The sequence below is a fragment of the Coregonus clupeaformis genome, chromosome 15 (assembly GCF_020615455.1).
Source record: "Coregonus clupeaformis isolate EN_2021a chromosome 15, ASM2061545v1, whole genome shotgun sequence".
NCBI lineage: Eukaryota > Metazoa > Chordata > Actinopteri > Salmoniformes > Salmonidae > Coregonus > Coregonus clupeaformis.
The window spans coordinates 15,625,617-15,653,576 of record NC_059206.1 but is presented as its reverse complement, the minus strand read 5'-3'; the positions used below and the strand labels follow the sequence as shown (position 1 = coordinate 15,653,576).

The 27,960-nt window shown below is 40.7% G+C and overlaps 1 protein-coding gene across 1 annotated transcript; it reads right to left on the bottom strand.

Annotated features, from left to right (window-relative positions):
* Window positions 1-629: 629 nt before the first annotated feature.
* On the bottom strand, window positions 630-16,894 carry nr5a1b (nuclear receptor subfamily 5, group A, member 1b). Its single transcript, XM_041899384.2, has 7 exons — window positions 16,699-16,894; window positions 15,991-16,109; window positions 15,607-15,748; window positions 14,090-14,778; window positions 6,726-6,845; window positions 6,354-6,501; window positions 630-2,118 (listed from the first exon to the last, which is right to left on the bottom strand). The coding sequence occupies exons 2-7, from the start codon at window positions 16,090-16,092 to the stop codon at window positions 1,865-1,867; spliced, it is 1,455 nt and encodes a 484-aa protein (XP_041755318.2). The 5' UTR covers window positions 16,093-16,109; window positions 16,699-16,894; the 3' UTR covers window positions 630-1,864.
* Window positions 16,895-27,960: the final 11,066 nt, after the last annotated feature.

Genomic DNA, 27,960 nt, shown 5'->3' with positions numbered 1-27,960 from the left:
CCTGATCTGTAATTCTCCACAACTCTGTCCCTGACCTGTTTGGAGAGCTCCTTGGTCTTCATGGTGCCGCTTGCTTTGATGGTGCCCCTTGCTTAGTGGTGTTGCAGACTCTGGGGCCTTTCAGAACAGGTGACAGATAATGTGACACTTAGATTGCACACAGGTGGACTTTATTTAAATAATTATGTGACTTCTGAAGGTAATTGTTTGCACCAGATCTTATTTAGGGGCTTCATAGCAAAGGGGGTGAATACATATGCATGCAACACTTTTCCGTTATTTATTTCTTAGAATGTTTTGAAACAAGTAATTTTCTTCATTTCATTTCATTAATTTGGATTATTTTGCGTATGTCCATTACATGAAATCCAAATAAAAATCAATTTAATTACAGGTTGTAATGCAACAAAATAGGAAAACGCCAAGGAGGATGAATACTTTTGCAAGGCACTGTAGCAGGGTCCTTGATGACAAATGGGAAACTACAGTGCAAGTCACCTCTGTTGAGAATGAAATTACTTTCTCTCCGCCCTCCCTCCCTCCCTCCCTCCCTCCCTCCCTCCCTCCCTCCCTCCCTCCCTCCCTCCCTCCCTCCCCTCCCTCTCTCTCTCCTTTTTCCTTGTCCCTATCCTCAGCTCTCTACCCTATTCACTATTGCACTGATACACACCAAGTCTGTGACAGCTATATTTCTATTAGAATATCTCCCTGTGCTTTTCAAATTTTCATATTTATTTAGGAAACACAAAGATCAGAATTCAAAAGCAACCACAAGAGAAAATGTGACTTATGAAATGTTTAAAATACAGACTCATCCGAAGTAAAGTAGAAGAAAAAACATTGTAAATGGAGAATTGTCAGCGTAGAATATAAATATTTGTCTATATTACAGGGGTCTGAGTTTGTAAGGCTATGTGAGCAGAGAGGACACAGTAGTAAGGTTCAGATAGACTGCTCGTGGTAGACACACATTGGGAACGTTTTTTCTTCTCTCTCTAAAAAAGCGCTGTCAATGTGGTCATGTCAACCTAGCTAGTAGCATTAGCCTCTATGCTACATTAGCATACAGCTAAAATGTAGTATTCCTCTTTAGGATCCCTTCAGGTAGGTTATAACTAGCTGAAATGTCTGTCTTTAGTTGTTTAGTGATTGTCATTAGTTAATTAACTGTGATATTACATAGTGAATTAACCAGTATGATGTATAATTAAAAGTTAATTAACAAGTAACTAATTAGCATGTCTTTAGCATAAGAGCATTTTAAGAACTTGATATGGAATTATTCAGAATGAATCAGTTCCCTGTGTTGAAATCAACAGTGAATCAAGTTGAGAGTTCATGGCATCTCTATCAATGACTCTATGGGATGAATTCAACGAAATGTCTCACCTTCGCCAATCTCAGTGCATCTCTGTACAACAATTCAAGTGCATCATTGCCTGAATATGAACTGCAGATGAATCAGGTCTCTGACAATCGATTCCTTGAATGACTCCTAGAATGACTACGTCCTGCACAGTGAATCATTTGAATCGTCTTCAAATGTAAATCATATTTCAATCTCTGGAGGGTGAGTGAATCAACTCAGTGCATCTCTCTACCACCGAATCAACTCTTGGTGGTGAATTTAATGAATCCAGTCCAGGTTTTGGGCATACTGTAGTTAGATTTGAAGTCTGGAATGGCTGAGACCGAGACCTCAGTAAGTAAGTGGCGCTTTGGGGCAAGAAGGGTGATCTCTCTCTCTCTCTCGTTTTCCTCGGCCTTTCTCACACTCTATCTCTCTAACATGCGGACACCCACACACACCTCCTCTCTTCCCTCTTGTCAAAAACACTAACACACACGCAAACGTGTGCCCTCCTCACGCACACGCCCTCTTGGCGTGCAGCATCTCGATGAGCAGGTTGTTGCAAGGCACCTCTCCGCTCAGATGCTTGTAACAAAGGTAGTCCTCGGCCTGCGCCGACAAGGCCTTGAGCTCAGGCAGGCGCATCAGCAGCTGGCTGAACTTGTCCAGGTACTGGGGGTAAGCACACATTGTGTACTCCAGCAGAGCCCCGTTCACCTGCTCCTGGACGCCCTCCACGAACGCCTGGTTCTCCAGTAGCTTCACATCTGAGGGGAGAAGAGAGTGTGTTTTTAGTGGTGTTTTTTTACCCTAAATGCACTATTTGTAACTTTAATTTCCAGTCCAAAGTGCTGCTCTTGAACGTGTTTGAAAATGACATATAGTGACTTGACGTGGCATGTGGAAGCATGACTAACAGCGCCCATCAACCCCCCACACAAAAACACTTGTCTTTTCCTATTACCCCTGACTTTCTGATAACTACTTTGTTGAGGGAAAATGTAGTTGCTACGACTGTGATATGTTGTTTTCTCACCTAGCAATCTTAAGATGAATATGTATATCAGGCTTACTAGGACTTTAGATATCAAATAAGAAATACAACATGTTCTACATGCAGTCAAGGGGCATGTCTGGATGACAGTATGTAGAGGTTCCTTAGAAACATTGGAGCCTTTGATTGAATCCTAGCCATTATCTTATTGAAAACATGGATCCAACTGTGCATGTCTGTCTGTCACAGTATTTCTTTGTTTCTGTGTATGCTCGAGAGTATCTCAAGCATTTCCACGACTATGTGCACCCAGCACAAGGATATGTTGTACTATAGAGATCAAATCAAATCAAATGTAATTTGTCACATACACGTGTTTAGCAGATGTTATTGCGGGTGTGGCGAAATGCTAGCTAACATAAGTCTGTTTACGTGGGCTGTTATGTATAGAAGCACATATGAGCTCCAGCACTAGCTTGGCTAAGAGAGGGACAACAGCTTGCCATCTTCCCAGATGAGGCTCCTTTCCTGGGGTTCAGCACGAGAGCACCGACGGGGGAGCCCCTCACAATTGAATCAAACGTTGTCGATAATATTTTCAATACGGCTCAAAGGTGAAGTGAAAATTGCCCCTACAAATATGACCGAATTGCCTGAGGAAGAAAGAGACGAACAAATGACGACAGACTGAGAGAGAGATGAGGAGAGAGTGAGCGAGCGAGGGAGATGGAGAGACAGAAAGAGGGAGGCAGAAAACAGAACCCACACAAAGATCCACACTCCGCGCAAACGCCAGGGCCCTCTCAAGCACTCTCATTATTAAAAGCAGCTTTTGTTCACAGTGGGCTAGCTCTAAATTGCTACCGCTTAGGGGAATGTAGATGATAAAAGGCCATTTTCCCATCTACCGAGCACGGCGGATTCTGGCCGAGTGTCTGTCTGGAGAAAAAGCGATGTGGGGGTCAATCCATTAAGCCTTCATTGAGCGCAGTGCGCAACAAGGGCGACGCTCGTTGCCTTTGTAAACATAGCCTATTCAGAGCGGCCTAATTCGAATTAAGCCCATAACCTGTGCAAAGCGCCACTCCATTTAGACTAATCATTTAGCCTCTTAGAGCCATAAAGGGGACAAACTGCCAATATGCTCAAATCCCCTAAATATATACCGCCATATCAGCGCGCCATCCTGCTTTTGACAAATTAATTGCTTTGGATCAAACTCAAATTGAAGGAATTGCCAGTTATGTTTTAAAATGTGATTAATTAGGTAAGGTTGAGAAGCCATTGTGGGGCATTTCATTTACAACACTAATAACTTTCAATCTCATTTAAGCACATGATTATTTGATTTCACTAATTCTCCAACAGTGCTCAATAAATACACCTTCTGTAATTCAATTACACCTAACAATTGTACCAAATGAGAGTTTAAAAAATATTGTATGAATTTTACATTTAATAGACCCTTTTCCAGTACACGACACACTGACGTCACGCAGATGCGCGCGACTCTTGGCGGCAGTAAGAAAGCCATCGCCATCTGCGCCCATTCAACATAGCCTAGATTTCCATTATTATCACTTCTAAACAAAAAAACTTTGGGATTCTCATACGCTTACAATGATGTTTTGATTCTTGCTTGAACAGTCGTTAAGATTATATTTGGTTGTGATCTTTGAAAAATAACTATTTTGGATGCAGCAGTTAGAATGCTAACGCTCACTGATATAGGCTGTAGCAAAAGCTAGCCAAAGAGCCATTTTACTGATTGAAGTAGAAGTGTTTTTTTAAGTATAATGCAGTTGATTTGCGAACATGACAAACATTATATTAAGCAGGACATTGATACGAGCCTTAAAATCCAATTATAATCCAAAAGTAGTGTGAAATGCACTCATAAGCAACATGTAAATAGAGGCCGTTTTTGCGCCGTTCTATAAGAACTTCCCCTTGTTCTGCCACCAACTTGCACGCATCGCCATCGTGCGGCAATGTTTGCAAATGCAGAAAATGACTGTGCCAAGAGACATACAGTTAACAAGAACCACCATGGGAATCCCTATAGCTTCTCAGAGAACTGCTTATTATTGCTTCAAAGTATATTGAAACTTTGTGAAGATGCACTTTAAATCAGGTTGGACTTGACATGACTTCACTTATTGGTCCACGGATGGTGAATATCAAGTTAATATTTTCAATGCCTTCAGAAAGTATTCAGACCTCTTGACTTTTCCCACATTTTGCTGTGTTACAGCCTGAATTTTAAATGGATTGAGATTTTTTGTCACTGGCCTACACACAATAAAATAACCCACAATGTCAAAGTGGAATTGTGTTTTTCGAATAGTTTTTTAAATTAATTAAAAATGAAAAGCTGAAATGTCTGGGGTCAATAAGTATTCAACCCCTTTGTTATGGCTAAATAAGTTCAGGAGTCCAAGTGTGCTTAACAAGTGACATACTAAGTTGCATGTACTCACTCTGTGTGCAATAATAGTGTTTCACGTGATTTATGAATGACTATCTCATCTCTGTACCCCACACATACAATTATCTGTAAGGTCCCTCAGTAGAGCAGTGAATTTCAAACAGAGATTCAACCACAACGACCAGGGAGGTTTTTCCAATGCCTCGCAAAGAAGGGCACCTATTGGTAGATGGGTCAAAATAAAAAAAAAGCAGGCATTGAATATTCCTTTGAGCATCAGGAAGGTATTAATTACACTTTGGATGGTGTATCAATACACCCAGTCACTACAAAGATACCGGCGTCCTTCCTAACTCAGTTGCCAGAGAGACAAGAAACCGCTCAGGGATTTCACCATGAGGCCAATGGTGACATTAAAACAGTTACAGAGTTTAATGGCAGTGATAGGAGAAAACTGAGGATGGATCAACAACATTGTAGTTACTCCAGAATACTAACCTAATTGACAGAGTGAAAAGAAGGAAGCCTGTACATAAAAAAATTCCAAAACATGCATCCTGTTTGCAACAAGGCACTAAATTAATACTGCAAAAAATGTGTCAAAGCAATGAACTTTTTGTCCTGAATATAAAGTGTTATGTTTGGGGTAAATCCAATACAACACATTACTGAGTACCACACTCCATATTTTCAAGCATAGTGGTTGCTGCGTCATGTTGTGGGTATGCTTGTAATTGTTAAGGACTGGGGAGTTTTTCAGGATAAAAATTTTACGGAATGGAGCTAAGCACAGGCAAAATCCTAGAAGAAAACCTGGTTCAGACCTGAAAATGGTTGCGTAGCAATTATCAACAACCAATTTGACACAGCTTGAACAATTTTGAAAAGAATAATGGGCAAATATTGCAATCCAGGTGTGGAAAGCTCTTAGAGATCTACCCAGAAAGGGTTGTGAATACTTATGTGAATGAGATATTTCTGTATTTCCTTTTTAATACATTTGCAAACATTTCGAAAAAAACATGTTTCCACTTTGTCATTATGGGGTATTGTGTGTAGATGGGTGAGAATTTTTATTTATTTAATATATTTTGAATTCAGGCTGTAACACAACAAAATGTGGAGTAAGTCAAGGGGTATGAATACTTTCTTAAGGCACTGTAGGTGTCTATGATTAGTTATGGGGCTATGGAGAACGGTCCATGCTATCCACGTTCCTTGGGACATCCCAACTCTGACGTTACCCTATTGAAGATTACATTTTAAATGGTTACGGTAAGGGTTAAGGTTAGAGTTAGGGTTTAGAGTAGGGACGTCCCAAGGATCCCAGATAACAATAACCTATGGAGAACCCATGGCTGATCTCCCACTCACAGGGGTCGAAGAGGACAAGGAACCTGAAGCAGGCGATTGGTCCACCGACCTTAATATAAAGTTAACATTTTCAACAATATTTTCAACCCTTAATTAGGTGAGAATTATTTGTTATGGGGATATCCAGCTCCCCATGGCGGTCCCCTGTAATTGGATGCAGCTCCCCATGGCAGTCCCCTGTACATGCAATTGGATCTCCCACACACCGGGGTTAAAGAGGATGAGGAACTTGAAGCAGGTGATTTCTCTGCGGTCCGCCTGTAGGGTCTGTAGTTTCTCAACTAGCTCCTGTCCTCTCTGTACCAGGCTTGTGAGAGTGGCTCCTGCCTGGGATGCTATGGACGTCAGTTCCACCTAGACCACAACATACACATGCATGAGTTTCAACATAGGAACTTTCCCCAAAAAAGTACTTTCTGGACTCATTAAAGGTAGACTCAGTGATATGCGTTTACCATGAGGAGTGGCGTGACTGACTTCTAACTTCTGTGTGTGTGCGTGCGTGCGTTCGTGCGTGTGTGTGTGTGCGTGTGTGTGTGTGCATGTGTGTGATGACGCGTGGTGATCATTGCACTCACCTCCTGCCCTGTGACCAGTAGCACGCTGCCCTCCTTGCCGTGTTGGACTTGCCTGGAGATGAAGTCCAACACCAGCAGCTCGCTCCAGCAGTTGTGAAGCAGCTTCATCTGATCTCCCACCTGATAGAAGAAAGAAGGAACGAACATCCATTCAAACACACGTATTTGGGGTGCGTTCCAGATACACGGATTCCCATGCTTTTGAATCCCCGTGGCATTGCTACATAACAAGCTAACAGACTTCAAATGGTTTGGTTAAAATGACAACAGTCAAAAATGAGCTAAACTTAAAAAAGTGAACTATCCCTTTAACTATCAATTAACTTAAAAATAAAATAAAAATAAAATAAAAATTTACTTAATGTCCTTAACCAGAAGTAGTAGTAATGCACCAGTACAAATGTAGGCGTAAACAGTTGTAATGAAAGCCCATGGCCATGGCCAGACTGATATTGTGACGTGAAACAGAGAGAAATTCAGATTAGTTCCCAGGCTACATAGAAAGGTTAACCAAACAATGGCGGGTTTATTCACAGTGAACATGGGGGCAGTGTCACTCTATAAAATAGAATTTATACAGTATGGTCCAGAAAACCTTTCTGATATGACAAAAGATTATTGTGGTCTGCTTTTTGTGGCGTAGTCAAGCTATGGATTATCCATGATCCATGATCCATGATCCATGATCCACTATCCATGATCCATGATCCATGATCCATGATCCATGATCCATGATCCACTATCCATGATCCATGATCCATGATCCATGATCCATTATCCATTATCCACTATCCATTTTCTGTGCAGAAGTTGCATTTTGGGTAAATGCCACAAACAACTACAAACCCAGAGAACAGCAACACAGTACGGACAAAATCAATTTCATTGCAATGCAGCTTAACAACCAGCCCATCTCATCACATGACGTGAGTGCGAGCATGCTTGTTTGACGAACGTCGACATTATTTGAATATCAGTTAAGTCTTCCATTTTATGGAAATGCACTAGCCAGGGACAAAAACATGTCAACATCACCAAAGATACCTAGATACAGTATATGAACAGAGACCCATAGAGACATGGCCCCATTCAGTCTGGATTTTCTGTTGCCATGGCAAATCGATGGTATTTACCACTAAGTCGTGCTCTGTCCCCGCGAGGTCGGTTTTTCATTTATTTGTTATAGCACAACAAGTTTTTTAACACAAATACCAGACCGGATTCAATACACACTTCAGGAATTGCACAACAAACCATTGACACACAGTAATGTGAACGCAATAAAATATATATATATATTTTTTCATTTGGAATACAGTGCACACCATAAAGACTGTTGTCTGTGGCATTCTACTGCTATTCCCCCATCTGCACCTATTGAAAATGTCAAGTACCTCAGAATTTTGATGGATTTTCTTGCTTCTCTCCAAGCTCCCAGCTCTCACTCGCCCATGGGTGAGTGCGTGAACTATTTGTAACAGTCAATGGTGAATACCACTCTAGCATATAATATGACATGTATACAGCCACTGTACAGCCATTGCAAAGCCACTGAGGTGCCGGTTTAGGCAAAAGTATTGTGAGTGTGGGAAAAAAAGATCATCTGAATTAATGAAACATTCATTATTTTGTACTATTAACCAACATACTGAACAACATTCTATATTTTTGTCTTGGCATTGATACACAGCTAAACTAGAGCAGTTGTGCTGAGCGCATATGGTGCAATGCTAATGTTCACCTGGCTCATTCTATTGCTATAGCATGCCATGGTAGCGAGTCATTACACCTGGTAAATGAGGTAGAAGTTCCTTCCGGAAGCCATTCTACTGTGAGGGGATTGACACACACCTGTCCAACACAGACGTAGACACAAAGACCTGGAAACTAACCATCAACACGTGGTGAAGAGAGTCAATAAGCTAATGTATGCCACATCCACCATCGCACACACACACACACACACACACAAACAGCAAACACAGCTCAGCTTAGTACTGGCATGAAAAACACATGGCAACACATCTCCAGGTATTGTCGATTGTTAGTAGCGTAGCACCAGCATAGCACTGTCGAGTAAGTTTGCATGCACACTAATAATTCCATATTAAACTGATTATGGCAGTAGGGCGAGTATGGCATTAGTCATGTAAACACCTTACTCTGATTATCTTAATCGCCGTGACCACCCATCGCCGGGACCACCCATACGTAAAATTGTATGCGCAAATGACTGTAAGTTGCTTTGGATAAAAGCGTCTGCTAAATGGCATATTATTATTATTATTATTATTATTATTATTATTATTATTATTTAATCGAAGTAAGCATACGTCGATTAAAACATCTAGATTTTTTTGCAATCTTTTGATTTATTAGGACATGTAAACACATTAATCGGAGTTCCAGCAGTGTATTAGATCTGCGCATGTTCTAGCATGAGCAACGCGAGTCTCTCTCTTTTGTGCCAGTGAATTGAGTTCGGAAAATCTAGAAAAACTTTTCACACGCAAACTCTGTATTTCTGAACTCAGATTCAAATAGGCTTCATATTTATAATACAATTATAATTTGGTTAAATATTAATATAATGATATGTGATATAACGTTTATTTTGATTGGCAATTTTCTGCATTGATCAAAGTCCAATCAGGTAGCCTGATTTCAGATGTGTCAAAGTAAACAGTATTATTAGGGAAAACATTCTTCTTGCAAAGCATGTAAATGTTTTAATCAAACTATTATATTAATCTGAGTATTCACAATAATCGTAGTAATGTGTGCATGTAAACATACCTATTGACTGTAATGCTTACATCATTTCAGTATGATAATTGCCATTTCAATCATTGCAAATATTTCCTTTTGTATGTGTGTGCGTGTGTGTGTGTGTGTGTGTGCGCGTGCGCGCGCGCGTGTGTGAAGCTACTGGAGGAAGCTTGTGACTAATCTGCAGCCGAACTATGATGCAGATGATGATGATGATTTGTGTGTTCTCAGACGGCGGTGGCCAGAGGTAGACAGAGACAGAGGGAGCATGTCTGGGTGCAGTACAGCAGGATTTTACTGAGCGGGTAGAGAGACTGTTGTGGAATGGTGATTAGGGCTAGTGGATAGGGATATGGTGGGGTTTTGAGACCTACCAGCAAAGCACCATATCCATGCAATTAATTAAATCCATAATATGGACACAGGACACACGTTATATAGTGAGTGACCCCATGATATAGTGATTATGTATGATATAGTGATTATGTACACTGAACAAAAATATAAACGCAACATGTAAAGTGTTGGTCCCATGTTTCATGAGCTGAAATAAAAAATCCCACAAATGTTCCATACGCACAAAAAGCGTATTTCTCTCAAATTTCACAGGTGTGGCATGTCAAGAAGCTGATTAAACAGCATTACCATTACATAGGTGCACCTTGTGTTGGGGACAATAAAGGCCACTTTAAAATGTGCAGTTTTGTCACACAACATAATGCCACAGATGTCACAAGTTTTGAGAGAGCGTGCAATTGGCACACTGACTGCAGGAATGTCCACCAGAGCTGTTGCCAGAGAATGTTATGTTAATTTCTCTACCATAAGATGCCTCCAAGGTCATTTTAGAGAAGGAGTATGTAATAATTTTGTGGGGAAAAACTCATTCTGATTGGCTGGGCCTGGCTCCCCAGCAGGTGGGCCTGGCTGCCAAGTTGGTCGGCCTATGCCCTCCCAGGCCCACACATGGCTGCACCCCTGCCCAGTCATGTGAAATCCATAGATTAGGGCCTAATGAATTTATTTAAATTGACTGATTTCCTTATATGAACTAACTCAGTAAAATCTTTGAAATTGTTCCATGTTGAATTTATATTTTTGTTCAGTTTATTATGTAGTGATTATGTATTATATAGTGATTATGTATTATATAGTAATTACTTTGTATAGTGGTTGGATAACAAATACCACTATTAAAATGATTTATTAGACATGTATGATGACAACCAGATAATGTGTATATCACACAGCTGATTTAGTAGCTTTCTCTCGTCTTAGATTTAAAACAACTTTCAGAAGTCTAGCTGTAGACTGATAAGAAGAAGAAGAAAATGCCAATTAATGGTCACTTTTAGAAACATTGAAATAGATTTTGTAACGTTTTGACTACACAGAAAGCTGTAAAAATCTCAAATAAAACTTGATATTTTACAAATACTGTCTATCCCTCCACATGGTAAACCCAAACACATTAACTACACACTCTGGAGTACACATTCCACTCTTATCTACTACAAGGAATGCCTTCAGTACCAGCAAAAATAACTGGGGACTTGTTGGCAAATAGTCCTATTATTCATAGTCCACTGGTTTATTGTCCTAGCACTCCACTACAGAAAGTGAAAGTAGACTTTGGCTAGTAGGTTCTTGTGGTGAAGCATTTCACATTACATGAAGGTAGTTTGTGCTTTAACCTCTTATTTTGTGTTATTTACTCTGTATATACTGTATCTACTATATGATATAGGACAACAAAGGCAAAAGGTATTATATGTAAATTAATCTAAAACAATGTAATGTGTTATAAATTGAATACAGTAATATAATTGTTATTGTCTGCTTCAGCCATGAATGGAAAGCAATACCATACCAACATGTTTAACTGACCTTAAGAACAATAAGGCACACTAAACTGTTAACTATTCAAGTATTAATAAACACCCAGACCCTGAAAAATATACATTTTGATCAATCAGCCATTGTACTCCTCTAAACCAAACAATGCTTCCATTGTTGTGAAAATATTGAAAGTAGGGACATGGTATCGCTTTATGCAGCACTTTAAGAGGGTCCACTTCCTTTACATCAGCGTAAAACTCAAGTGTTTTATTTTAGGAGAGATGAACGCGACCTCGACCTAACCAGGTTAAATCACTGCAAGTACACTATTACCATTCATCACTATCACACACACACGCTCCCACGCACACACACGGACACACACACTGGCACGCACTCACTCACCCCCACACACACACACACACACATGCATGCAGCACACACACACACACACACACATACAGGCCAATGAAACATCCCCCCTAACTCACTCTAAATGAGTTCAGTCAACATCACCGTGAACCTGGGGAGAGGGGATAATAAAAGAAAAGAAAATGCTGCTTTATAAAAGATCTCTTCTCCTGACAACACTGTTCCATTCTGCCTCTCAGGATGGCCAAGAAGGGTTGACTTCATAAAACCTCTTCCAGGTAGGAATGGATGGAGGTCACACTGAAGTGAATAGCGCTGGGAGACATACGAAGAGTAAGATATGGCCTATGGAACCACAGTGAAGAGATTGCCCTTTCCTGGCTCCTCTCCTCACTGCACGCCCACACAGTCCCTACCGCAACTAGCATGCACCCGGGGCTCAAGTAGCTACAACGTGTCAGAGCATCTGTTTGTTCACCGCTGATAGTCGGTAGCCCGAGTCACGCCTGACCAGAATGGGTCTTGAGGAGAGCATTGCGGGAGGGCAGCGGTTGAAGCTAAGTCGATTAGCCGTTCACCTCATGGTAACTTTACACAGAGTGAAAATCGATGGATTAGCCAGTTAGCTTCAATAAACACTCAGAAATAGCGTGCTACAATTCCCTGGTGTGTAAAGAATTCTAAAGTGGGATATGACTTATTAAGGTTATTATAGCATGCCTATTCTGAGGTTGTGTGGAGTTATTTCAGAATATATAGTAAAGTTCAGACCTATCTCATTATGTCTCTATTCTATGTCACCATAGTGACATATACAGTAAGAAATATGTCACAACAAGTGACATATAACCAGTGGTGGAAAAAGTAACCAATTGTCATACTTGAGTAAAAGTAAAGATACCTTAATAGAAAATGACTCAAGTAAAAGTGAAAGTCACCCAGTAAAATACTCCTTGAGTAAAAGTCTAAAAGTATTTGGTTTTAAATATACTTAAGTATCAAAAGTAAAAGGAAAAATAATTTAAAATTCCTTATATTAAGCAAACCAGACGGCAACATTTTCTTGTTATTTTAATTTACGGATAGCCAGGGGCATACTCCAACACTCAGACATAATTTACATATGTGTTTAGAGTACGCCAGAACAGAGGCAGTAGGGATGACCAGGGATGTTCTCTTGATAAGTGCGTTAATTGGACCATTTTCCTGTCCTGCTAAGCATTCTAAATGTAACAAGTACTTTTGGGTGTCAGGGAAAATGTATGGAATAAAAAGTACATTTATTTTCTTTAGGAATGTAGTGAAGTAAAAGTCAAAGTTGTCAAAAAGATCAATAGTAAAGTACAGATACCCCCCAAAAACGACTTAAGTAGTACTTTAAAGTATTTTTACTTAAGTACTTCACACCACTGCATATAACTACAATGGTTAAATGTCACAATTTTTTACATATTCATGGGAGACCATGTTGCAAAGTTCCATGTAGGTGGCTACTGTAATGCTAAGGCTAACTTGTTGATGCTGCTTGGTGAAATACCCCCTGGGCTGTGTGTGATGAGAAAAAAAGCTGTCACTCTGCTCTCTCAATTGTCATGGGTGCGGATGTGCTTCCTTGATTCCACCTGTCATCGTCTTTTCATCATGGTGGACACCTCTGCAGTAGGAAGTCCCAAATAAACAGCGGAATAATGTGTGAGAGATGTGTGCGTGGCTGTCCACATGTAAAATGGTAAATGTTGACAGTGTATGTGTGTGTATGTGCAAATGTGGGTGCGCTTGTGTGTGTGTATCCCAATGTTCCACTCAGTTCAGCAATTGGAATTGGTTATCATTTTCATTGTTGAGTTTTTCCCAATTCATCACTTGAATTTCAATTAACTTCCTGATATATGGAACTGACCCCAACAAACACAAACATACAATAACATATGTCATATGCCTGGGGATAATACAACATTATGTATCCACCATTTTATGATTCTCGCAGGGCCCACTCAGGCGTATAATCAATATTAGACTACGGGCTCTGCAAAATGTGAAACCTTTAAACCAGAAAGGGCCTTCGTCAGCCTTACCTGTACAAAAGGTCCTACCTGTAAACCTGACGAAGATCTTTGTGGTTGAAACATTGCTAATAAAACTACAGGAGCATCAAAACAGTGGTAAGGTTTTTTTGTCTTATTTTCACATGGCATTTTGTACTCTGTGAGGTTTGTTGGATGTCTAAAACACCTTTGTACTAATAGATTCCTTTTTCTTGAAAAAAGTGTAAAGAAGAATGGGCGGCATATAATCTACAGTCTAAACCATCTCTGAGGAATTTTGAGGTTTCCAAACAATTAACAACTTTGGTTGGTATGACAACAAAGTATTGACTTCCCTACCTTGAGCTCCTTGAAGAAGATGCAGCCTCGGGCCCACTCCACGATGGAGAAGAGAGTCTGGTCGGCCATGTGACACATGAGGCTGAAGGTGCTGAGTCTCTCCTGACCCTTGCCCCCCCGGCCACTCTGCTCCTGCTGAAGGTGAGCAGCGATCTTACTCTGCACCTGCAGCTCGTCCGGGTCACAGCGCATAAACTCCAGCACCAGCTGAGGCACCCCAGGCACCTGCGGAGAGCCCGATCCAGAGTAGACCTGCTCCGGGTAGATGTAGCTGCCCACTACCGAGTCTGGGGAGCTTGTGTAGTGTTCCGGGTACTCGGACTTGATCGCCCGGCTGGGGAAGGAGGCGTACTGGTACTGGGGGGGTAAGGGTGCATGGGGGGGGAGTCCAGGCATGGCCATGCCAAGTGAGGGGGGTCCATAGAGGCAGCGGTCGTAGTCTGTGGGGGCGATGGGGATGGGGGTGGTGGTGGTGTGGAGGATGCCCTTGGGGAGCGGGTGGAGGCCCGGGAGGCTGCCGGTGAAGGTGTAGTCTGTCTGGGTGTCAGGGGAGAGCATCGGAGGGGTGGTCTCCATCTTGAGGCCGGTGGCTCGAATCAACGCTTTCTTCTGCTGCTTGAGGGCTCGGTCACGCTTGTACATGGGGCCAAACTTATTCCGGCCTCCTCGCATGCGATCGGCACGGACAGCTGATGGAATCGAACACCATTACTGTTATTCAATTAATTGCTAACATTCACTAAGTTAGCATGTGAGAGTTCTTGGTGCAGCAATCAAAATGTAAACCAAAAATACACTAATAGAGCAATCATTTTGTAGATTTAATGTATATATCTGAAGATATGGATTAAATCCATTGTAAAGTAAATTTCATTTCTACGGATAAACAAAAATGTTAGTTCTTGTTTTGTTATTATTCTGAATCCCAAAATAACATAAATTGCATTTACATAGCTTGCATTCAAGCTTGTTGTCTCATAATGATTTAATGACATATCATGAATAACCTCATCCAAAACTCTTCTAATTACGCAATAATATTAGAAAACGTACTATTCATACATATTTTATCAAAGGATACTGAAATAGTTTACCTGGAGCTAGATATTTTTTATCGAAATTCCTTAGATAATATGCCAATGTTGATACAGCAATTAAAACCCAACCATTGACAAAAAGATATATGCAACAACTGACAAACTATACTTATAATATAGTTTTCTCATGTTTCACTAATTAGAGACGAATATTTAACGACACCTATTTGAGAATAAGCCTACCAACAGTCAGACTATAATGCAGCCTATACAGGCCTACTGTTGTATAAGAAAATATATCACCAACCCAAAGAGATAGATATGCAATTTCATCGAACAGATATCAAACTTGATCAATTCTGATGTATAGCCCCCAAAAAATATTCTACAAATATAATAATTTTAAAATCTGACAACATTCCATGTTAAACCAAAATACCTTAGAAATTATCTAAATTAATCAAATAAAAATGATTTTACCTTCTAATCGCATTCCAACATTCAGGCATTTCTGAAACCGACAAAATGGACACCGTTTCCTCTGAGTTTTGTCAATTTTACAATCCTGGTTTTCTGCACAAGTATACCTCTTATTATTTTGAACCGTTCTTTTGAAGAAACCCTGTGTGAGAGAGTTCATATAGACATGCCTATTAACAAAATAGCCAAGTTAAGATCATCATCAATGCTGCAATAAAATGAATACAAACGAAAATAATAGACATTAATTTGTATTAATACAAATGATAACGAATTTCTTGATGGATTTAGACATCTCATCTTGACGTAAATAAAAAGATAGGTCTATATTATAGCCTATGAAAGCCTCTATAAAAATAAATGTTTGCGTCTTTTGCAGCCTACCTTGCAGCTTTCACACGTAAGTAGTCCATAGTGGTATCCCGACACCTTATCGCCACAAACAGGACATAGCTCTTCCAAATCGACATCATAAGTGTACTCCATTCCGGTCAATGGAACACCTGGGAATGCACATGCCGGTGAGCAACAGGTAGCTTACAAATAAATCACTGTATCACCAGCGATTCTGTCTTACTTTTAGGCCTATCAATTGTGTGTATTTCCACTAATAGGCCTAAATATTGAAAATATTGTCACATTTCATTCAAATGAACGGCATTTTAATGCTTGTATTTTGGATGTGTGTAGGCTATGTGCATAAACAGAATTCTCGGCAAACATGTAGCCTATCCTATTTCAAAAGAGAAGGCATATTAAACCCTAATTACAATCTTGAATAAATCAAAGCGCAGGTATGCATATTCGATAGCAATCTAATTTTGTAAGGATTATTTTATATCCCCAATAATCTGATGCATCAGAAATAGGCTTCGTATTTTGACATTAGGTCTACGAAATTACGCACCGAAATAACGCACATTTAGCAAAGCTACATCATTTATGAACATGCATATTTTCAATTGACCAATAAAACAAATACTTTACAAGCATTAACATAATTGTTTTATATCACAGCACTAAATTAAAAGTTCATTGTTGAATGATGACATTCGGAAACCCGCAAAAGTAGTCTACGTAAGCAGGCCATACCTGTTGGATCCCCAGCGTTATCTTGGCTAGAACGGTTGTATTCGGTGTCCGTTCTCCTCTTAGCTAAAACGGTAGTAGGCTATACGGTGTCAGTTTGGATATGCATCCACGGAGAAACGACTTCGAAACACGCGCTATGGCTCTAACTTTATGAAAAGAATAGGCATACCCCGCAGGAATGATGGAGGAGGGATGGAGGAAGAAGGAGCAGTGGGCAGCTCCCTACACTAACTGACCTTGCTTGATCGAGACCTACCATGTGCATGCCCACGGACAGACATACCCTCCTCATATTTACAGATTGTGAGGGTGGATCTGATTGGAAGGCATGTCACGCTGGTGAGGTAAGCGACGGGAGACACCTCCTATCTGCTTGGCTAAGGTAGGTCTATAGAGTGACTAACATGTGGAGGGTGGACACGCTATAGATAAGTATTAGTGACTTCATAAAATTATCATGATTTTAGATTATACTTTAATCGTAAACTAACCAATATCACAAGAACCTTAGGCTACTTACTGTTTTTGCCACTAAAATAACTAAAACTAGCATAACTAAAATAGGCCTACTTATATAACGCTATTTGGTAATAGGCCTCCTGTCTTTTGTGGCCTCATATTTTGCATGCCAAACCAATAAAAATATATACCGTTGTATTACTGTCGAATAGTATAGGCCTACAATATGAATAAATAATCACTTATCATCCGTCTTTGCTGAAATAAAATGTAAAATGTAAATAACAACCCGGGGCGCATTAAGGGAAGACTCTGATACTGATTTGCCTGTTTAATATAGACCGCACACTGAACATAATGGGGGATGATACTGATTTGCCTGTGCAATATAGACCGCACACTGAACATAATGAGGGATGCAGCCATTTGGAGCCAGATCACACCATGCAGGCCTACTTCACCCATTATTATTATTATTAAAATGCAGCCACTTTGCACATGATTAATAGCTGAAAATACTTACTTGGGAACTTCAGGTGGTACATTTCCTGATGTTGTTTAGACTTATTCAATAAGCATGATATATGTGCTGCTCAGACATGAACAAAACAAACAAAGCAACAACTTTACTTTTCGAGTTGGATTAAAAATGAGCGAGCGCTCAAGTCTAGATAAATACGTTTCTTCTGCTTCTCCGGTTCAGCGTGGATACATTTTGATTGGACTCCGTGCTCATGTGACATTGACATTGCAATAACGCTTTTGTTTTTTTCTTCTTACGGTGACCTCATGGATAAGCTTTCAAATAATGTTAAAAACTGTTTTCACAACTGCAACTTTCTCTATAGCCTATTATTTCAACTGTGATGGAAAATATTACTTGGCTAAATAGCCTACATCCTATTCAATTCAAAGGACTTTCTGTCAAGGGCACACACACTAATTAACGAGAAAATAAGATATCAGATTGACTGTACCTTGTGCTTTTCAACTCAACATACAAAAGTATAATTTATTTAAAAAAAACATTCCATAAATTCATTCCATAATCTTCAGTCTTGAATTACAATTAATGTTAGCCTATACCCCAGAATGTTGAGTGATACTAGGCCTAATTATATTATAACATGTTTTGGCATATAGGAGTACATTTAGTACATGCTTATAAACGGTTGATGCACATATTATGTCTGACTCTGGCTTTAATTAATAGTCTACGTAGAGATACTAGCTCACTCCTTATCATGTATTTATGGTGTATTTTGTCATAACTTGCGTATGCCCGACTAAGTCCTTGGATACTGGAACATTTGAGAAATGACATTCCGAAATATTTGCCAGCAATATTATGCATAGCCTCCTCACCTGGAAATGGTAATGTTCGTATATTTCTCATACTAATGGTGACATATTTTTTATTTATTGTGTTACATATAGTCCTCGTAAACTGGATATCAGCGTCGGTGATGAGCTTAATAATGTCCTTGGGTAAAATTGAATCCACATTCAACCAATGTGTATAGCCCACTAGGATTACAGGCACCAATCAATTACTATAGCCTATTTGGCCTATATCTCTTTGCAGAGGAGCACAAAAGGATTTCGGGAATAATGAACATAATTACGAAATAGATGAGACTTGAACAGTGATTTCTCAGCGCTGTCTAACGTCAATTTTTTACATGGATTTCTCAAGTCATAAACTATGGACATACTGTAATAAATGTATTATAAGTGAAACGCTAACCTAAACTAGATGGCTTAAAACAACAGTCTAAACATCTCAATGCAGCAAAGTGCACCATACAATGCCACATTTTAGTGATGGAACGGTATGCGCACCTCAATCTGTTGCTGCATAGATGCATTCATACAATACGAAGAGGCTCCATATGGCAGTATTCCCAGCTCTTTGTACATCATCAACAGAGGTGTGCTCAACACACACACACACACACACACACACACTCACACACACACACACGCATAGTGAGTGCAGAATCATGTGCATAAATCAATTAGCCTAGCAGATTGTCCCTAACATTTTTGATAATTTTACGATTATTGTTGTTCCTCATTGATGTTCCTTATTTATATTAAGAGCCGTGAATGTGATTATTATTGGTTATTGATAAATAATAATAATAATACATTATATATTGAATTTATTATACTATCATGTATTCATTTATTAATAATATTAGGCCTATTATTGTAAATTCATTATTTACACTGTCTTTATTAAGGTTGTTCATCTTTGTTGTCCTCAAAGAGGAAATAAAATCAATCGGACCTTTACCTTAACGTCTGAGGTTTAGAGAGGGGTCTGCAAAAACAAAAACACATGTGCACGCATTGTGAGTATAGGAGGGTGGAGCAAGACATATAGCCATTTGGACGACCCTCCCTATCTATAAATCAGAGAAAATAGATAATCTGGTGTTTATATTTTGGGATGGATTTTGTTTTGTGACTGTGCTGTGGCTACAGCTCCGGCCGGACAGGCCGCAGACACGCTCTGTCTCTCTGCCAGAGACGTATTTGTAAAATAAATAAAGAAGAGATTTGTGGCTGGGCCAATGTTTAGACTTCGTATTTTTTTGCGTTTATGCCATCCTCAGCTTTTCTTTTCGTGTCACTGTCGAAAGAGGGGGAGCACAGTAACATGTATTATTATAGCCTGTAGATGCTGACGAATAGGCTACCTTAGTGAGTGTAGGTGTCATAGTTATCTGGATATTGAAGTAAATTGCAAACCAAACACCACATGTAGCCTAAAGCCTAGTCATTTGCATATTCAACAAGTTCGTGTAATAATAACATTATTCTGAGGTGAAACGAACAAAAGACGTCGAAGCTACAGCCGACGTCTTAACTGACAGACTTGTCCTCAAATCATGTCAGTCAATTTGTGCCATGGCTGTCTGAAGAACAACACTGCCGTTATTGTTAGCCCTCTATGCCATGCAAGGTAATAGGAACATTTAACAGCCGTCTAAGGCATAATGTTCCTTCAGTGAACTTCGCTTTGTGCCCAGCAACAGAGAGACTAATAGAGGTTTTGACAAGGTCAACCAACCTCTGTTGTACACCTTTGAATAAGCTACGTAGATTTTCTTCTCTCTTGAGTAGGCTAGGCCCTGTGGTTATTCTGACTGATCAATCTATCCAGGCCTAGCCTACATAAGAGTGGAGAAATATGACACAGAGGTCAATTAAACGTCTATTCCATGTTGGTTCAACATAATTTCATTGAAATGGGGTGGAAACAATGTTGATTCAACCAGTGTGTGCCCAGTGGGGTGGCCTTATATAGGCCTGCCCTGCGTTTGTACTGTACAGTGCATTCGGAAAGTATTCAGACCCCTTGTCTTTTTCCACATTTTGTTACCTTACAGCCTTATACTAAAATTGATTAAATATTATCAATCTACACACAATACGCCATAATGACACATTTTAGCTAATTTATTAAAAATAAAAAACATAAATACCTTATTTACATAAGTATTCAGACCCTTTGCTCTGAGACTCGAAATTGAGCTCAGGTGCATCCTGTTTCCATTGATCATCCTTGAGATGTTTCTACAAATTGATTGGAGTCCACCTGTGGTAAATTCAATTGATTGGAAATGATTTGGAAAGGCACACACCTGTCTATATAAGGTCCCACAGTTGACAGTGCATGTCAGAGCAAAAACCAAGCCATGAGGTCGAAGGAATTGGCCGTAGAGCTCAGAGACAGGATTGGGTCGAGGCACAGATCTGGGGAAGTGAACCAAAACATTTCTGCAGCATTGAAGGTTATCAAGAACACAGTGGCCTCCATTCTTAAATGGAAGAAGTTTGGAACCACCAAGACTCTTCCTAGAGCTGGCCGACCTGCCAAAGTGAGCAATCGGAGGAGAAGGGCCTTGGTCAGGGAGGTGACCAAGAACCCGATGGTCACTCTGACAGAGCTCCAGAGTTCCTCTGTGGAGATGGGAGAACCTTGCAGAAGGTCAACCATCTCTGCAGCACTCCACCAATCAGGCCTTTGTGGTAGAGTGGCCAGACGGAAGCCACTCCTCAGTAAAAGGCACCTAAAGGACTCTCAGACCATGAGAAACAGGATTCTCTGGTCTGATGAAACCAAGATTGAACTTTTTGGCCTGAATGCCAAGCGTCACGTATGGAGGAAACCTGGCACCAGCCATATGGTGAAGCATGGTGGTGGCAGCATCATGCTGTGGGGATGTTTTTCAGTGGCAGGGACTGGGAGACTAGTCAGGATCGAGGGAAAGATGAATGGAGCAAAGTACAGAGAGATCCTTGATGAAAACCTGCTCCAGAGCGCTCAGGACCTCAGACTGGGGCGAAGGTTCACCTTCCAACAGGACAATGACCCCTAAGCACACAGCCAAGACAACGCAGGAGTGGCTTCTGAACAAGTCTCTGAATGTCCTTGAGTTGCACAGCCAGAGCCCGGACTTGAACCCGAAACTCCCCAAATACAGGTGTGCCAAACTTGTAGCATCATACCCAAGAAGATTTGAGGCTGTAATCGCTGCCAAAGGTGCTTCAACAAAGTACTGAGTAAAGGGTCTGAATACATACGTAAATGTAATATTTCAGTGTTTCATTTTTTATAAATTTGCAAACATTTCTACAAACCTGTTTTTGCTTTTTCATTATGGGGTATTGTGCATAGATTGCTGAGGGGGAAAAAAAAACAATTTAATCCATTTTAGAATAAGGCTGTAACATAACAAAATGTGGAAAATTGAAGGGGTCGGAATACTTTCCGAATGCACTGTATATCAACACAAACAATAGAAACATTATGTTTTCGAATTCAATTTACATTTCTGAAAAAAATCTCAGTTTTCACTGTCTGAGAGAAATTCTAGGCCTACAGGCTATGGACAATCTTTCAATGTTTGAAGAGTGAATGACAAAATAGTTCACTTACTGCATTCTTCAAATCAATTATAAGTTGGCTCAACAACATAGAACCCTTTGGGTTCTGTAGAACTCTGTGAAGCCTGTGATGCAGACAACTTTAACGAAAACCAAGTTGCTGAAAGCTTCAAGAACTTTAACCAACGTCCTCTCTCCAAATTGCTGAGGATCTCTCAAATAAAGTATTTTGGTCGTATTGAGTGCACCCCCATTCACACTCTCAAGGTGGGCAAAGAAGGTGAGACTGAGACCGCATGTTTCAGGTAACTGTATCTATTTTGACTTGAAGGTTGCACTGCTGACTTTCACTTGGTTTTCCCGCCATTTCTGGATACCTGTTGCCAGCTTAGTATATTTCTATATGGACATATGGTTAATAACAAATATGTTTATAATAATAATAATAATGGATTGGATTTATATAGCACCTTTCTACAAACTGAGGTACTCAAAGCGCTTTACATAGTAAGGGGGAAAAACTCACCTCATCCACCACCAATGTGATGCACGGCAACCATTTTGTGCCAGAATGCTCACCACACATCATCTAGCATGATGGAAAGGTGAGGAGTGATATATCCCAATTAGGAATGAGGGGGATGATTAGGTGGCCATAATGGAAATGGGGCCAGGTTGGCAATTTAGACAGGACACCTGTGTTAACACCTCTACTCTTGCGATAAGGTCAAAGGGGGTGAATGTAATGGAGACAGCCTGAGAAATGCTTACATTGTCGGAATCGCAAAATGACCGATGTTTACATGCAGCACGGCAGGTTAAGTTGAGGCATGCTAACCAGTGGTTAGGGTTAAATAGATGCAGTCACAGATCTAGGATCTTCATTTGACCAATATTGTCACAGCAAAATAAATCCTGCAGCAAAAGGATTTGAACGTTAAGTCCATAATTTACATTTACATTTTACATTTTAGTCATTTAGCAGACGCTCTTATCCAGAGCGACTTACAGTTAGTGAGTGCATACATCATTTATTTTTATTTTTATACTGGCCCCCCATGGGAATCGAACCCACAACCCTGGCGTTGCAAACGCCGTGCTCTACCAACTGAGCTACATCCCTGCCGGCCATTCCTTCCCCTACCCTGGACAACGCTGGGCCAATTGTGCGCCGCCCCATGGGTCTTAATGTTGCTTGATCGGTGGTTAGGCTATTAGCTAGCAAAAAGTAGGCTACATGAAAAGTGCAACTGTTAATATGACTGTGTGTTAGTTTGGGTTTTCAGTAAATCACGAAGCCCATCTGCATTTCCTGCAGTGCAGGAAATTCTCATCAACAAAAGAGTGATCAAATTAACATCCTACATCTGTATAACGCATTACGAAGAGGGTATTCATAGGAAGTGTTATCATTATCACACTCACAAGAACACTGATCGGAGGGAGTAGTCCCTAACAATGTAGTGTGTGGTGGTAAATACACTATCATGCTGGCCTACTTTAACCTCAACCACAGTATCTCCCAAATGAACAGATGTGCAGAAACGTGGCCAAAATAAAAACCCTTCTTCTGCACAATCCAAGGTCAGGCCATCTTGGCTACATGCAGTTTATCATATGTGGACGGAAATGTTATTTCAGTGTATGGGCTTTTCTTCTAACCTGGGATCCAAACTGAAGGGCTCTGTTTCACGTCACGATTTCAGTCTTGCCTTCCTGTACTAATAAGTAAAGTGAAACAACAGTGAAACAGAGCAATTCAGTTTGGATTCCAGGTTACCTTTCAACATGTGCAGACCAGCTGGCTGGAGTGTTTACGGGCATATTCAATCTCCGCATATCCCAGTCTGTTGTCCCCACTTGCTTCAAAATGCCCACCCAAGAAAGCGAAGGTAACTGAACAAAATTACTATTGCCCCGTAGCACTCACTTCTGTCATCATGAAGTGCTTTGAGAGGCTAGTTAAGGATCATATCACCTCCACTTTATCCGACACCTTAGACCCACTACAATTTGCAAACCGCCCCAACAGATCCACGGACGACGCAATCGCCATTGCACTGCACACTGCCCTATCCCACCTGGACAAGAGAAATACCTATGAAAGAATACTGTTCATCGACCACAGCTCAGTCTTCAACAGCATAGTGCCGTCCAAGCTCATCACTAAGCTCAGGGCCCTGGGTCTTTACCCCCCTCACTGTACAACTGGGTCCTAAATTTCCTGACGGGCCGACCCCAGGTGGTGAAGGTAGGCAACAACACCTCCAACACCCTGACACTCAACACAGGGTTGCAGGGGTGCGTGCTCAGCCCTCTCCTGTACTCCCTTTTCACCCAATTGCCATACCATGCAGGTGTTCAACTCAATCATCAACATCGACAGGGAGTGGGTCAAAAGCTTAAAGTTCCTCGGCGTGCACATCAGTGAGGACCTGAAATGGTCCCTTCACACCGACAACGTGGTGAAGAAGGCGCAACAGCGCCTCTTTAACCTCAGAAGGCTGATGACATTTGGCTTGGCCCCTAAAACCCTCACCAAATTCCACAGATGCACCATCGAGAGCATCCTGTCGGGCTGCATTACCGCATGGTATGGCAATTGCACCGCCCGCAACCGCAGGGCTCTCCAGAGGGTAGTGGGGTCAGCCCAACGCATCATCGGGGGCACACTGCCTGCCCTCCAGGACATCTACAGCATCCGGTGTCACAGGAAGGCCAAGAAGATCATGAAGGACATTAGCCACCTGAGCCACGGCCTGTTCCCCCGCTACCATCTAGAAGGTGGAGACAGTACAGGTGCATTAAAGCTGGGACTGAGAGACTGATAAACAGCTTCTATCTCCAGGACATCAGACTGTTAAACAGTCACCACAAGCCGGCCTCCGCTCAGTACGCTGTCCTGAACCTCAGACACTGTCACTAGCCGGCTACCACCCGGTACTCTACCCTGCTGCACCTTAGAGACTGCTGCCCTATGTATATATAATCATTGAACACTGGTCACTTTAATAATGTTTAAATACTGTTTTACCCACTTTATATGTTTATACTGTATTCTAGTTATGGCTCATCCTATATCACTACTGCTATACACACCTTTTCTATTCACATACTGTCCATACTGTCTATACACACCATTCACATACATATACAGTACCAGTCAAAAGTTTGGACACACCAACTCATTCAAGGTTTATTTTTTATTTTTACTATCTTCTACATTGTAGAATAATAGTGAAGACATCAAAACTATGAAATAACACATGGAATCACGTAGTAACCCAAAAAGTGTTAAACAAATAAAAATATATTTGAGATTTGAGATTCTTCACAGTAGCCACCCTTTGCCTTGATGACAGCTTTGCACACTCTTGGCATTCTCTCAACCAGCTTCATGAGGAATGCTTTTCCAACAGTCTTGAAGGAGTTCCCACATATGCTGAGCACTTGTTGGCTGCTTTTCCTTCACTCTGCGGTCCAACTCATCCCAAACCATCTCAATTGGGTTGAGATCGGGTGATTGTGTAGGCCAGGTCATCTGATGCAGCACGCCATCACTCTCCTTCTTGGTCAAATAGCCCTTACACAGCCTGGAGGTGTGTTTTGGGTCATTGTCCTGTTGAAAAACAAATGATAGTCCCACTAAGCACAAACTAGATGGATGGCGTATCGCTGCAGAATGCTGTGGTAGCCATGCTGGTTAAGTGTGCCTTGAATAAATAAAAAAATCACAGACAGTGTAACCAGCAAAGCACCCCCACACCATCACACCTCCTCCTACATGCTTCATGGTGGGAACCACACATGCGGAGATCATCTGTTCACCTACTCTGTGTCTCACAAAGACACGGCGGTTTTTAACCAAAAATCTCAAATTTGGACTCATCAGACCAAAGGACAGATTTCCACCGGTCTTATGTCCATTGCTCGTGTTTCTTGGCCCAAGCAAGTCTCTTCTTCTTACTGGTGTTATTTAGTAGTGGTTTCTTTGCAGCAATTCGACCATGAAGGCCTGATTCACGCAGTCTCCTCTGAAAAGTTGATGTTGAGATGTCTGTTACTTGAACCGTGTGAAGCATTTATTTGGGCTGCAATTTCTGAGGCTGGTAACTCTAATGAACTTATCTGGGTCTTCCTTTCCTGTGGCGGTCATCATGAGAGCCAGTTTCATCATAGCGCTTGATGGTTTTTGCGACTGCACTTGAAGAAACTTTCAAAGTTCTGGAAATGTTCCGTATTGACTGACCTTCATGTCTTAAAGTAATGATGAACTGTCATTTTTCTTTGCTTATTTGATCTGTTCTTGTCATAATATGGACTTGGTCTTTTACCAAATAGGACTATCTTCTGTATACCCCCCTACCTTGTCACAACATAACTGATTGGCTCAAACGCATTAAGAAGGAAAGGAATTCCACAAATTAACTTTTAACAAGGCACACCTGTTAATTGAAATGCATTCCAGGTGACTACCTCATGAAGCTGGTTGAGAGAATGCCAAGAGTGTGCAAAGCTGTCATCAAGGCAAAAGGTGGCTACTTTGAAGAAAAATAACACTTTTTGGGTTACGACATGATTTCATATGTGTTATTTCATAGTTTTGATGTCTTCACTATTATTCTACAATGTAGAAAATAGTAAAAATAAAGAAAAAAAAAATGAGTAGGTGTGTCCAAACATTTGACTGGTACTGTATATTTATTTTACAGACTCTCTTCCGGAAGCTAATTTCCTGCAATTCTATCCATTTTGCCATGGGGTTTTATACTGTGTATTTAAAGACAGTATTATTGACATAGCTCATTCTAATATTTCTACTATTGTACATTACATTGTAGTTACACAGTTTATAAACACTGCATATTTATTTATATACTGGATTCTTGACATAGCTCACTATAATATATATATACTGTTGTACATATCATTCTTAGTATATCTTGTGTAAATTCATCCAGTGTATATACATTTAGATAACATTTGGATTACTGTTACAGTGCTTTTTGGGATGTTAATTGGATTCATTCCGACATTTCTTGATTTGTTGTTGTGTTTTTTTATATACATTTTTGATTATTTGTGTACTTGTTTGACATCATACTGTTGCACCTGCTATAACATCTGCTAAATTGTGTACACGATCAATAAACTTTGATTTGATTTGACACACATACCCCTTCCCTCCTTCCCCCCACCCTGAACAATAACGATATCACTGGTAAAAAAAATCCAACCCTCCCTCCCCCTTCCCTCTTTAATCCATGCTGCTGAGCTTCCTGATGAATGTAACCTTGTTCCCCTGCATTCCTGATGGATGTTCCCTTGTCCCCCTGAATTCCTGGCACGCGACTCCCAGCTTCCCTCAGACCCCTCGGCTTCACCTCGCCAGCCCTGTGATTGGGCGCCGCTGATGTGGTACGCCAGGGTTACCCTGTGGCAAGGAAACACTGGTGCTGGCCCTGAGATGGTTGAGGTTTGACGTAAGTAGGATTCACCTCTGGCACCTCGTAGAGCCTTGGAACAGGACACATTGGTTTTTACTGTGTTTAAATGTTGTTTATAACTTTTGCCACCTCCCCTGACTGAAAACTTTGAAGCAAGTTTGATATAAGCTAAAAACACATTGGACTGGTTTCAGTGAAGTATACATGCGATATAACATGTCCTTGGTGTAATTCCTCATTGAACTTTACTTCAGCTCCTGAACAAACGCTTAGTCACACTGAAGAAAATGACTGAAGTACAACACACGTGCACTGATTAAGCCAGCACTGAGCACCACCTAGCCCGTGTGTAACAGTGGAAAACAAAATGGCAGATGGACAAAGGCTAGCGATAGCTCACCAGAGGAAAACAAAATACAGGCTGTGAAAGCCTAACTCAGTGTGAAAGCCTAACTCA

Excerpts from the sequence above, each read along its gene's own strand:
- nr5a1b (XM_041899384.2), bottom strand. The coding sequence starts at position 16,092 with ATGGAGTACACTTATGATGTCGATTTGGAAGAGCTATGTCCTGTTTGT. Across the intron at positions 15,749-15,990 it reads TTACGTGTGAAAGCTGCAAG|GGTTTCTTCAAAAGAACGGT; the intron begins GTAGGCTGCAAA and ends TCTCTCACACAG. Across the intron at positions 14,779-15,606 it reads TGTTGGAATGCGATTAGAAG|CTGTCCGTGCCGATCGCATG; the intron begins GTAAAATCATTT and ends CGATTCCATCAG.